This window comes from Danaus plexippus, chromosome 25 (assembly GCF_018135715.1).
Source record: "Danaus plexippus chromosome 25, MEX_DaPlex, whole genome shotgun sequence".
Classification (NCBI taxonomy): Eukaryota; Metazoa; Arthropoda; class Insecta; order Lepidoptera; family Nymphalidae; genus Danaus; species Danaus plexippus.
This window is the reverse complement of record NC_083553.1, coordinates 1,982,988-1,996,935: the sequence shown is the minus strand read 5'-3', so window position 1 is coordinate 1,996,935 and position 13,948 is coordinate 1,982,988. Positions and strand designations below refer to the sequence as shown.

The 13,948-nt window shown below is 40.2% G+C and overlaps 2 protein-coding genes across 2 annotated transcripts; both read right to left on the bottom strand.

Moving 5' to 3' along the window:
• Nucleotides 1-2,198: 2,198 nt before the first annotated feature.
• Nucleotides 2,199-3,137, bottom strand: LOC133319573 (histone-lysine N-methyltransferase SETMAR-like). Its single transcript, XM_061524682.1, has one exon. The coding sequence runs from the start codon at nucleotides 3,135-3,137 to the stop codon at nucleotides 2,199-2,201; it is 939 nt and encodes a 312-aa protein (XP_061380666.1).
• A 6,997-nt stretch (nucleotides 3,138-10,134) lies between these two features.
• LOC116776539 (uncharacterized) lies at nucleotides 10,135-13,934 on the bottom strand. Its single transcript, XM_061524681.1, has 5 exons — nucleotides 13,916-13,934; nucleotides 13,764-13,829; nucleotides 12,758-13,203; nucleotides 10,706-12,490; nucleotides 10,135-10,245 (listed from the first exon to the last, which is right to left on the bottom strand). The coding sequence occupies exons 1-5, from the start codon at nucleotides 13,932-13,934 to the stop codon at nucleotides 10,135-10,137; spliced, it is 2,427 nt and encodes an 808-aa protein (XP_061380665.1).
• Between the last annotated feature and the right edge of the window lie 14 nt (nucleotides 13,935-13,948).

Sequence of the window (13,948 nt, the reverse complement as noted above, 5' to 3'; positions counted from 1 at the left end):
TATTTCCGGTATTCGACCCCCCGGACTCTAGCGACAACGCTGTAGGCCGAGGAGTCGGAGAGTCATCGTCACTGTCTCTTCCGTCCAGTCCCGTTGGAAGCCGCGTGAGCAGTTCGCGCGGAATGCGCGACGCGGCCGCGAGCCTCAATTCGCGCTCGACCTGGTTGGGAGCGGAGTCATCGTCAATTGCGGATGCGGTAAGGTGCACCGAGCCCGTCCCTCTCGTCCAATCCGAATCGCTTTGCAGATCGGTGTCCTTCATAACATTGCCAGGGTCGTTGGTTTCCTTCGTCTCTCCTCTCATAACTTGTGGCCACCCCGTATACGTAGGCCGACCTGCCACCGAAGTGGGAGTGTGGGTTTCCCCGGCATCAATGCTTGGACCCACCCGGGGACTTTTTTCCAAATTGCGAATTTCCATTTTGTTTTTGACCCTTTGAGGTAGAGCCAGATCTGGTGCCCTCTGGACGAGCCGCCTGCTCGCCATGCATCCCAAAGCCGGGCACCAGAACCAAAGATTAGGGGCCGTATAAGCCCATCCATCACCATTCATCCATCACACATTCACAAGCCTTTCATTCTATGGGCTGTTCCCCCAGCCCGGACCGAGACCCCAAAACGAGGTCAAGGTCCCCCTCCCCGTGACTGACTGCACCGGAAAAGCCGGTGAGCGATGAGGTCGTCACGTCCCGACGCCGTCATAGAAGCAACTCTAGTATAAGCTTTATTAAACAGTTCAGCAATGTCGTAAGGAGTAATTTTTATCAAATTTCTTGATTTTATATACAAATTGCATTCTTTGTTATAAGCTGTTTTAAGCGGGGCATAAAATGCAACGTCAAGGGGCTGTAGACGGTGGGATGAATACGGAGGAATGGTTAGCATTATGACATGGATCTCTTTTGCCAATTCCCAAGCTTTGAGAGTAGCATGACTGTTATGATTGTCCAATATTAGCAATACGGGTGTTTCAGCAGAAGGCGTGGTGTGTTTAATAAAATGACGAAGCCATAAAATGAATATCTTTTCGTTAGTCCAGCCATTGTGTGAACATGTGTAAACGGCTCCCACTGGTTTATCTTTTTCCAGCTGTGGCGAATGACGTTGACGAGAAAATATGAAAAGCGGAGAAACGAACGATCCAGACGCACTTACAGCACATATAACAGTGACCTTCTTACCTCTTTCCCATGACGTTACAGACCAGACGCGTTTTTGTCCTTTGGGGGCTATAATTTTTCAGTCTCTTGGACGGTCGTTATACTAGTCTCGTCTACGTTGTATATCATTTGAGGCTCGAAGTTATGTTGCTCCATTAATTTCTCCAAGTTATTGAAAAAAAAGCGTTATCTCAGTCTTATTAAATCCAAGGATTCGGTTGATACTGATGGCTTCAGGCTTTCTAATACTCAAATCTAGATGACGCTACAAAAATCCAGCAAGCCAATCTTTTCCTGCAGTTTGATTGACTTGGTTGAACCGTTTCTCAATACCTAGTTGCTTAGCTACACTGTAACATACTTTGCTAAAGTGTTATCTTGCCAAACCATAAAATTGGCTTGTCATAGTCCGAAGGTGGTTAGCCAGTATTTCTTCTTGGGCAACATTAAATACAGTACGTCTTCCCAGCTTAGGCGAGTTTTTGTAGCTACTGTCGTCGGCTTTCGCTAAATTGTATCGCTTCTTGAGAGTTCTGTAAGGAATACCAGTTTGTTGCGATACTTTGTACACCAAAATTCCTCCTCTTTTGAGAACAGATACAGCATTTTCTAATGGATCCACTGTCCAAGAAGCTTTTGTGGTTGTCCGAGTTTTTTTTTTACGTTGCATCTGAAAAAAAAAATAAGCATTTATATCTTTGAACTCGCACCGATTTGGACCTTTCAAGCGATAAAACATTTAAGAAAATTGGTGCATGATCAACCTTAAACGAGCAAAGTAGGAACATTTTACGGTAATTGTTTTGTTAAAAATTCTACTTTATCTTCTATACAGTCCAGTTTAATATATTGTAGGAAGGTACGAGGGTTGATTGAAAAGTTCGCGGCCTCAAGAAGAAAACAAAATAATTTACTTACAAAAACATTTTTATTTCTCAACATAATCTCCACCTAACTCAATGCATTTCTTCCATCTGGTTTGCAAGGCTTCTAAACCGGTTTTAAAAAATGATTCTTGAAGGTCTGCAAAATACTGGTTCACAGCGAGTTCAACTTCTTCATTTGAGGAAAATTTCTGCCCACCAAGGTGTTTTTTAAGTTAGGAAACAGATGAAAGTCGGAAGGTGCCAAATCAGGCGAATAAGCTGGGTGGGGCAGCAGTTCAAAACCACAGTCGCGAATTTGAGCCATCGTTTCGACAGACGTGTGAACGTGTGCATTATCCTGGTGAAACAACACTTTCTTCCTCAGTAATCCCGGACGTTTTTCCTTAATTTCTTCACGTAGACGACGCAATAAGGTGCAATAGTACGCTGAGTTTATTGTTTGGCCTTTTGAAAGATAGTCTACCATTATTATTCCACGAACATCCCAAAAAACAGACGCCATCACCTTGCCAGCCGATAAAATTCTCTTTGCTTTCTTTGGAGTCGGTTCATCTGATTTTTTCCACTGCTTGGACTGTTGTTTGGACTCTGGCGTATAGTGGTGAACCCAGGTTTCATCCATAGTGACAAAACGGTTCAAAAAGTCCTGCGGATCAGCTTCAAACATCTCTAAACAGTCGCGAGAAATTGTTAAACGAACTCGTTTTTGCTCGACTGAAAGCAGTCTAGGCACCCATCTAGCGGATACCTTAGAATATCCGAGTTCATTGATAATGATGTTTTGTGTTCGCTCATATGAAATGCCTATAGTGTCTGCTATCTCCCTTATAGTCAATCTGCGGTTTTCCAATATGAGATCGCACACTTTATGGATGTTTTCTTCGGTCGTAGACGTTGTAGGGCGGCCGGAGCGAGGGTAATCTTCAACGCTCTCCCGTCCACGTTTAAATTCTGCTACCCATTTTTTAACAGTGCTATACGATGGAGCAGATTCCCCTAATGTTTTCGTCATATCATCATGAATGACTTTTGGCGTTAATCCCTTCTTAAACAAATATTTGATCACCGCACGTTGCTCAATTTTGTCCATTTTCAAAAAACTGCACGTTTGGCTTCGTTTAGCACGTTATAACTTAGAAACCACGAATACTACTATAACAAATTTTTATACTGTGACAGCTAAAAAGTGTGTAGACCTAATGAGGGTAATATTGTAAATATAAAATACACGTAAGTATATCAGGCCGAGAACTTTTCGATCCACCCTCGTATTATGGTAGGTATGTCTTATCGGTCCAAGTTTATATGGTAATAGTCTAGGTCCATCATCCAAGCTGTCAAGTTTTATCGCGAAGGGAGTTGTGGCGTGGATCGTCGTGCCTGTCAGCTTTACTAGTACTAGCCTGTAATAGGTTGGCTGCTTTAGGGATTCGTTTCAAACGAGATTTAGCTACGAGACCTTGTTTTTTACTTCATTTGTCATTAATTTTATATTGTTGCAATAAGTCATCATGCGATTTCCACAGGATATATCCCTTGGAAACTCTCAGGTGTTTATAGGGCTCTGATGGCCTTTTTAGACTCATCCCAAAATTATTGCGATCCCTAAATAAAGCCGATGAATCAGCCGTTAGCGCGAGCCCGAGCCACAACTTCAACATCTTTATGACGCCTGCATCTAACTTTGACAAAAGGGTTTTATTAAAATTATAAACGAGGAAAGGCCAATTTAAACGTGATGTTAGATAATTATCGTAGATCCAAGCTTTTTTAACGTTACTGATCTGTTGGCTATTTACCTTGTTGAGATCATTTAAAAAGCTATCTACTATACCTTCTAAAGATGGAGTACGACCTATATTATCAATCTTCTGACCGAGAAATTTAAATGGTGCATTTTCTGTAACCGTAGAAATGCATTGACCGCCTTACGATAATCCCGGATCGTATGAGGTGTATCTTGTATTCCGCCTATCGAGACACAGACAGTGACATTTACTTGGTTTTGTCCTCAATCCATCGATCCACTCACAGAATTTATCCTCTTCATCTAATAGTACTTGACACTGTTTGGGGTTACGTGTCAGTATTGCGAGATCGTCAGCGAAGGCTAAAATGGATTCCGTGTATTTATTATTAAACTTGAACCGATACCCCCATTTTTTCTCGTTGCCGAATAATTTATCTACTAAGATGTTAATTACAATATTAAATACAATTGGAGATAAACAGCAACCTTGAAATAGTCCTACATTGTAACTAAAAGTTTTTGAATGGCCTTCTTTAGTTGTTATAGAAAACTTTAATTTTGAGTAGTACGACGCGATCATATCGGTAACTAGGGGCGGAAAGTTGTACCATCTCAGCGCGAATAGCATCAATTCGTATTGTATCGACCCGAACGCGTTCTCTAAGTCTATCCAACAAACTGTAATTTGCCTCTCGCTTTTCCAAGCATCTTTTAAACTCTCCGACAGCAAAGTGTTGTTTTCTAGGCATCCAGAAATTCCGGGTAAAAACCCTTTCTGGTGATTTGGCCTAAAATACCTGTTGCTGAGCATGAATCGTGTCATTCTCGTTTGTAGAACTGAGACGTGTCATTCTCGTTTGTAGAACTGAGAAAAAGATTTTGGATATAGTATTTGTTAATGCTATCGGTCTAGTATCTTTCGGATCGGTGACTCGATCTTTTTTGGGAATGAGGACAAAAATTGCTTTCCCGAAGCACTCCGGGATTTGCTTCCTTAACCAGATTTTATCATATATATAACGGGGAAGGGACGGGTCGTCTATATTCATGTTTAACACGTTCGCGCGCTGTAATGCATGACAAATTTTGGCATTTTGACACTCGTTTTTTCCATACTAAGTCCATAGGCGTACTTGCGTAGGTCCGCTTACCAATACCATACCAAATGACAGAACGTCTTCAGGCGTCGCACGTCCTAGGGCGTTCTGGCAGATTTCTTTCTATTATGTAGGTGTTCTGCCCCTTAACGTTTTGAGGCGTTCAATAATAAAACATATATTTTTTGTACTAAAATGTTTAATTAATCTTAAGAATAAGGTATCAATATTTGAAACAATAACTAGGTAAGACACTTTTACTTATAATAAATCAACTTACAAAACAAAACAATCTTAGGAGGGTGAGATCAATTATATGTTGAACTATAATTAGCGACTAAACATTTACTTATAATAAATCAACTTTCTTATAACAAAACAATCTTAGGAGTGTGAGATCAATAATAATGTTAATTAATAATTAGGTAGGTACGAAACTTTTACTCATAATAAATCAACTTTCATAATAAAAAATTAGTAAACAAAATGACCTTAGAAATTACTGGTAATTATGTTATTATAAATTAATTTCGTTATGCCAGGCCTCGAAGCAAGATGGACAAAGTGGAGGGTTTTGTGGACATCCTTTGCAATGGTAACTAGTTTCTACGCGTTTTCCATCTTTGGAACAAACACGGCATTTTAAAAAAGCATATTTTTTCTTGCTGCCAGGATTAGATTCAATTCGTTCAGGCCAGTGGCCCTTCATTCTATCTAAAGATCTCTCATTACGCTCAATTGCTGGTATATTATTGTGTAGCCTGTTGTAATGCATACTTTTCTTGTTGACCAAGTCCTTTACATTAATATTAGTATCGAGTTTTATCAAGTCTTTTATCAATTCCTCTCTAAACATAATAAATTCATAACTTTTGTCATTATTTTTTTTGTATTTTTTGTACAAAAAATATGCATTCCACACTGATATGTCTAAAAGATGAAATAATACTTTTTTATACCAACGAATTGTTTTTCTAGGGCTTGAATAATAAGAGACCATTTGGTCTAAGCGATCAATTCCTGACATATGATTATTATAAGTCGCCACCTCAAGAGGCTTCATCTTCTTTCTCCCAAATCTGTTTTGTACTTCAACCATTGTAGGATGAGTGTTTGTAGAAATCATCAGGACAGGGCGACTATCCCTCCATTTAGATACGTAAACATTGTTCTTTCGGACCCAAACGTGTTCACCTTTCTTTAATTTTTTCTTTACAATACTGTCAGCATTACCTTTCCTATTTGACCACAACGTTCCAACAGTGTGAGTTCTCAAACCGAGTAATTTCTTGCACAAGCTAACAGAGTTATAAAAGTTGTCCATATATAAATGGTGTCCCTTCAAAAGGTAAGGTCGCATTAGCCTCAAAACTAGGTCTTCAGTCTTTGAAATGTTTTCTTCTAGATTTTCTTTACCACAATACATGTAAATATTCAAGACATATCCATCCGACGTTGTGAGCTCATAGAACTTGATACCGTAACGAGCCTTTTTAGATTTAATATATTGACGAAATTGCAATCGCCCTCGGAATAGAAGTAAAGATTCGTCTAAAGAAAGTTTTTTACCAGCATTGTAAATCTTTTGAAAATGTGCTGTAGCTGTGTCAATAAACGGAGTTATTTTTCTTGATCCCTTAGCATCAACTTCAGAAGCGTAAAGACAACGCAATAATTGCTCATGTCTTCTAGCAGACATAACATATGTAAAAATTGGGTGATAATACAAATGATTTGTGTAGGTAAACAGGTTACGTTGTTTAGGGCATTTAACATGTCCTTTCAGCAAACATAGACCCAAAAATTTCAATATTTCTTCATTATTGGTCTCTCGAAATACAGCCCTTCGACTATGTCTGGTGTGGTGTCTGTTAGTAGAACACAACTTATTACCATAGGCATTTGTACATTGCACAATATAATCGACGAAATGTTTAGGAAAAAAAATATCAATCATATCCCGAGGATTGTTTACATTCTCTTTGTTTACTGATATGCCTTCTATTGATGAATCAAAATTAAATTCTGGAATGTCAACTAGTGTAGAGGACCAATCCTGACTATCGAAGTCGTCGTTGTTTGGCTCGTTGTTACTATTAGACTGGGAATTATGAGTAAGTACGAGTAGATCTCTTTCTATCTCAGTTCTACTAGTAGAAGGCTGAACATTTTCGTTTTGCTGAGATTCTTGCTCAGTTTGATGCTCCGATTGTGATAAATTTTGGTCAGGAACATCTGATAAATCGGTAGAAGATTTACTTGAATCAGACGATCCACCGACACGTCGTCGTGACTTGTTCGGTTGATGTACTCTTACCACGGTTTCTGAATCGGAACTACTCCAATTATCTTCATCAGAAGGTACGTAGCATTGGTCGGAACCATATTCTCCATCATCTGCATAAGGATCTTGGCTAGATTCTGACGATGAAGCTTCGTCAAACAATTTTTGTATACGATTTTGTTGTCTTTGGTATGGGTCATTGGATTCCATCTAAAGGGTAAAAACACAAACATATAACTTCGATTGGTAAATAAAATAGTGTAATAAATCACACTAAACACATATAATATACACAAGTACACGTAAATATTTTTATTATAAGGATATTACCTTGAAACCGCGCAAAACTCGCACGCACCCACTCCAATTCGCTCGCAAATGCGCACTGACCGAACGAGTGAACCAAAGTCTATTGACCGCGACCGCCGACGGACGTTGTGTCTGTGTGCAGTGTGTATTACAATTGTCAATGTAGTGGAGATATGGCTGTCCCTTTCTAGTAAGTTTTTACCATTCAACGTGACACTAGCAAATTTCTGAGGGTTCGTACGGGGACAAAAAAATTTCCCGCTAATATTTAATAGGAAACAATACCGCCCGTCGACGTACGGTGGATTACTAGATTTCAAACTTGAACGACTGTCGACGTAGTGTCGCGTTAGTTTTTTTATCTTCTATCGCCCACCGACGTACCGCGCGCGAACGTGTTAACCAACAAATGCGGCTTCAATTACACACTCTGATTTATTGAGATCGCAATCATACAATAATCAACTTGAAATAATTAGACACAACGCGGATGCAAATGGATTGACTCACGGAACGTGGTGAAGTCGGTCGTACGCCGGCAAGCCCGCACGGTTCGGTCGCTCGTTCAAAAGTGCCACACGACGACGATAGTTGACAGCTCGTCAATCTTGCACTGTTGCCGTCAATGTTGCCGGCGCACATTTCCGAATACCCCCAAGTCAATGTTGACTTGACGTTCCGATTTATAATCTCCGACACGGCCATCTTGACCAGTCACACGTCCCTGTGTGATGATCCTGAAAGAGTAAGAGTTCTGCAATACCAAAGTATCTCCACTCGGCCTATCCTGATTAACTCACTTGAATATGGGTCTTTCCACAACAAATATTTCAGGACATCAAATCTTTATTCTCGCATATTTAAACTTACATCACAATGAACTTTCATTTAATAATACAGAGACCATTGACCAGTATTCACACACTACACACAACCAAACTTGTAAACCGAATACTTTTATGCTAAAATCAACTCCATCACTACCCGCCTCAACTCGCGGGTAACAGGGACACCAGTTGTAAACGAACTTTTGAATGACTTTAAAAGCTCTACCAATTCATGCATAAACTCGGGAGGGGCATCTGTGTCTATAGAATAGAAGTCGATATTTGATCTATTCGCATTACAATTATTTACAATCCTAGTCCAAGAAAATGTCAGTTTATCCGAGGTCATGTTCACAGCTAAACCTAGTGCTAGTACTTCACGCCATATCATAATGTCGTGGTGTAGACAATGATCGGGTAAAACGTGTAACAAAATTTCAATTGAAATCTCATCAATTACGATCTGCGATAAAATCTGTACAGTGCTTAAAATAGCAGATTGGCCTATACCGGTCAATGAAATATTACAATAGCTACGTTTGCCTCTAATTTTACATGAAATCGACTCTCTAATTAATGAACACTCAGCTCCTGAATCATACGTAAACAGAAACTGCTCACCCGCTTGATGCAGTATTCCAGTGGGCGCATTGACAGTGCAGACATTCACGCGCTTCTCCTGCAGAGGCCCAGCTGTGGCGTTGGCGCTGCTTTCCTTGCTGCTCCTCCGCGGACAGTTCTTCGCAAAGTGGCCGGTACCACCACAACTGAAGCAGCTGTGAGATGGTGTTGAAGATGTCTTCATGTCACTCATCGGCATCTTCGATGTGACATCCCTAGCATTTGTCCCTTTTCTTGAACGACACTGCGCCGCTTTATGGCCGGATTTCCCACAAGCGAAACATCTGACAGTTGAGACCTCACTAGCTACCCGAGGTTTCTTAACGTCGTGGTTATGATCGTTTGTAGACGACATTTTTCGCTTCATAAAAGAAACGGCCTTAAGTTCTTGCTGTAATTCATTCCTCGTGTTTATATTTTGTGTGAATGACAGCCGTTGGACACGATTTTCGAACTGGGAAATATGCAATAGGACGGTAGACACGGCAATTTGTTCTACCGAAAGATTTTTCCATTTTGACATGACGGATGACATCAATTTAGACGCATAAGAGGCTAAACATTCACCGTCTTTCGGTCTACTATTCTGCAGGTTAATAAGGAATCCAGCAGCAGTCTCAGCACTCTCATACCTGGTAGTGAACAGATCTTTAAAGTCGCTCCATGTCATTCCGTGAAAAGAAACTTGAGACAGCCATGTTGATGCTTGCCCTTTTAATGCACAGCTCAAGGTCATCATTAGCGGAGCACCTTGCATGTTCGGATCCGTAATACACATGTCCGCGGTAGATAACCAGGCACGAGCATCCACGTTTTCTTTGTCCGGATCGAACTCTGGCAACCGGATATCTTTGCTGGCCGACGACGTTGTTTTCATGGCATTGATTAAGGCCATAAAATTGCGATTCTGCTGTTCCATCAGTAACAACCATTTTGATTCGTCGTTACAAGGTGAATCACGCTGATTTTCACTCGGGTTACATCCCACTTCTGATAACGGGGAAGGGACGGGGCGTTCGTCTATATTCATGTTTAACCAACAAATGCGGCTTCAATTACACACTCTGATTTATTGAGATCGCAATCATACAATAATCAACTTGAAATAATTAGACACAACGCGGATGCAAATGGATTAACTCTCGGAACGTGGTGAAGTCGGTCGTACGCCGGCGCGCCCGCACGGTTCGGTCTCTCGTTCAAAAGTGCCACACGACGACGACAGTTGACAGCTCGTCAATCTTCGTGTTGCCGGCGCATATTTCCGAATACCCCCAAGTCAATGTTGACTTGATGTTCCGATTTATAATCTCCGACATATATTTATGAGACTAGCTGACCCGGCAGACTTCGTACTGCCTAATCTTTTGTATAAAATGATTTTAAAACAAACAAATCGAATCCGTATTTAATAAAAAAGCATTTATTGAATAAAGCATGATGTTTTATTATTATTTTCGATACATCATGTTGCTTACTTAGAAAACAGAGTTTTCCTGAAATACTGGCTATTTATAAGGTTTAAATTTGATATTCACAGACAAACCCCGTTAAAATACAGTCTGTTAATTAATTTAAAGCTTTCTCATAAACTATATTTTTTGTTTTGTTTTGTGGTGCGTAAATAAACAAAGAAGACGGTTTTCCGACGCGCGAACACGCGACGTATAATTGTCCATGCGCGAAACAGGGAAACTCCAAGTTGATTCCACAAACTTCTAACGACTGTCCTTGCGATTTATTTATGCTCATCGCAAAGGCCAGACGTACTGGAAATTGTAAACGTTTAAAATCGAATGGTAAGTCCATTGGAATCATCGGTATCCGCGGGATCAAGACATCCTCTCCTTTGTATTTTCCTTTTATGATTGTCGCCTCAATGACGTTATTCATCAGTCTTTTCACAGCCAGTCTTGTTCCATTGCATAGTCGAGGTTGATTAATGTTACGCAGCATGATGACAACTGATCCTACTTTTAACTGCAAATTGTGAGGTGGTAATCCAGGCAATTCCAGTGAATTTAAGAACTCTGTGGGATAGTTGATTACGTCATCCTGGTTCATTACGGTGTCGACTGATTTGAAGGAAACCAACTGTCCTGGAAGAAAATTCTGAATTGTCGCATTAAGATCCTCGACATCTTTATTTTTCGCTGCTAATATTGCTCGTTCACCCAGCCAATTATGGTTATTGAACTTTTGCGCTATATCTGGGAAAACTCGCTGAATAAGCTCCACTTTTGAGTCTGTGATGTGACAGAAATCTGTAGGTAATGTGATGAATCCGGTCGAGGTGTCCACTGCAACTTTATTATTTCCAATGTCTAACAACTGCTTCGCAAACACATTTGCAGTTTCATCTTGTTGCAAAAATACTCGCATGTTAGTTGTTAAATGGAGTGTCTTTACGTACTGCCACAAATTTGATGATTTTAGGCATGCATTTAGTTCATCAGCAACAGTTGATCGGGGAATAAATGGAAGAGTCTGACGAAAATCACCTAACAACAGAATCATGGCCCCACCGAAAATATTTTGGTTGTCACGAAGATTTTTCAACGTTCTGTCCAGTGCCTCCAGTGACCTCTTATGGGCCATTGTGCATTCATCCCAAACAATCAATTTGCATACCTGTAGGATCTTGGCCATTGCGCTATTTTTGGCGATGTTGCAAATTGGTGTTTCGGTGATTTGCATGTTTAGTGGTAATTTCAAGGCAGAATGTGCAGTTCGCCCGCCTTCTAGCAGAGTTGCAGCTATTCCAGATGAAGCCAACGCTAGGGCAACATCATTTCGCGATCTGATCCTCGCCAAAAGCAATGAAATTAAAAACGTTTTTCCGGTTCCTCCGGGAGCATCAAAGAAATAAATTCCACCAGATCCACTGTTCACAGCTTCTATCAAAGTGTCGTACGCAATTCTTTGTTGTTGATTTAATTGTGGAACATTTGTACGAACTGTTTCGGCCAATGCTTCAATGTCGTACTGATGTTCTCTTTGCAACTCGTGGTTTAATGCATCGTGCATATGACGATTGGGTGCTGTCATTCCCAAACACGACAATACTTTATTTGCCATCAATAAACACATATCTTCTATCATGATCAATGTGTCATTGTAAATTTTTTCAGTCATTTGTAGTGTAGGATTCAAACTTTGACGGCGCACACGATGCAAAACATTCTCAGACATGTCATCTCTATACTTAACCCACAAATCTTTTGGATTCGAGGGGAAACATGTCGATATGACAATCGCAAACAATGTACGAATTTGATGCGGCGACGAAGATATTACGGAATCCTTGAGCGTATCATCCCAGTGCGAATCGTTCTCAAGTAAATGTAATAGTTGACATGCCTCACGGTAAGTCGCACACAGCTGTCCATTAACTGTTCTCAGTTGTTTAAACGATGTCGGACCACGAACATTCACCAACAACAACCGCAAATAATAACATTCATCGTTATTTGGATGTACTGTGTAGATGCGACCCAGAGCATCTGAAGCAAATACATTTGGATGTCCTTCAACTGGTGTTCCTTGTTTTCGACGCTAAAACGATTTCGATGATGCGTTCCATGTGTAATAGCGTGGCATGTCAGCATACAGCAAAGTGCGAGCAAAATCATCAGTTTGACAGACTGTGAAGAAACTTGTTAATGTTGTCGACGGTGGATGTGCCGCCCTGTCTGCCGCGTTAGATTCATTAAAATAAACTCGTTGACCATTTTCTAAATGGACTGCCAAATGGACTACTGTAGGGTGTCTTTCATGGATCACAAATGAAAAGATACGCCAAATAGCTTCGTTGCTACTTACATAGCGACCCATCTGGTACTGTGATATTTCATCATTTGCATTGGTTACACCGAAGACAGCCATATCACTACCTTTATTAACATATTTACATATGTACTTTATCGACTTCACAGAATTACAATATTCCACATTGATGTGAGTCTCAAAAGCTTTGGACAATATTGGCGAGTATGGCACAATCCAACGATTGTCTACATCAACATTTTGTCCTCTTACCTTCACAACTACCGATCGCCCACTGTCCGCAACTGATCGCCGACGATACAATGGGTATCCATCATTTCCCGTTATGGTTTCAGCAAGCAGGTCTCTTGGGTATAGCTTGGAACACCTACCGTCGACCATACAGGGTGAATTGTAGTTGAAATGTCCGCAAGGTCCATGTATCATGTGTTTGGTAACTACTGCATGCAATTTTGGGTCAACTATTTCATCTGGAATTTTAGCTGAAATTATGGAATCAATCTCATCTGGCCTTATTTTGTCCACTAACCAGACTAAAATGTGCGCATGTGGCAATCCACGCTTTTGCCATTCTACAGAGTACATCCAACAACGGACTCGGCCATACACACAATGCTTTATTAAGAAATTCATGAGAGATTTTAATTTTTGTTTAAAAACTTGGCAGTTATGTCATGTCTATCAACTGGTGTTTGGCTATGTAGTAATTCCTTCTCGATTTCGGACCATTTTGGGTTACATGTGAATGTAACAAATAAGTCTGGGCGGCCATAATGCCTAATATATGACATAGCATCCTGAGCATATTTATGCATGTGGCGTGGGCTTCCTATATAAGTAGCTGGCAAAATTGTCATTCTTCCTACATTATTCACATTGCCATCAGCATTTATAGCATCGCGGAGATGGATGTATTCCTCTGACCGAAGCCGTCGTTGGTTCAAACGGATGTATGTCAAACGTTCAGTCTCAATTTTGACATACATATCAACTGCAAACTGATGAAAAAGTCGTTGACACATCAAAATATGATTTACTTCACCTTGACGGATCATGAGTCTGTATGAATAGAAATTCATAGCACTAACTTTTTTGTTGGTTTCAGCACCTGCAATCAAAAATGATAATTGTTTAAATCGTTACTTAGATGAATTCAATTTAAAAATATTATTTAATCTTGTTCAATTCATTTACCTGTTACTTGATTTACCATTTTGATATTACACC

Coding starts and splice junctions, on each gene's coding strand:
- LOC133319573 (XM_061524682.1), bottom strand. CDS start 3,137: ATGGACAAAATTGAGCAACGTGCGGTGATCAAATATTTGTTTAAGAAG.
- LOC116776539 (XM_061524681.1), bottom strand. Junction 12,491..12,757: donor AGTACCAGATGGGTCGCTAT/GTAAGTAGCAAC, acceptor AAATCGTTTTAG/CGTCGAAAACAAGGAACACC. Junction 10,246..10,705: donor TTAAACGTTTACAATTTCCA/GTACGTCTGGCC, acceptor TATATGTCGGAG/ATTATAAATCGGAACATCAA.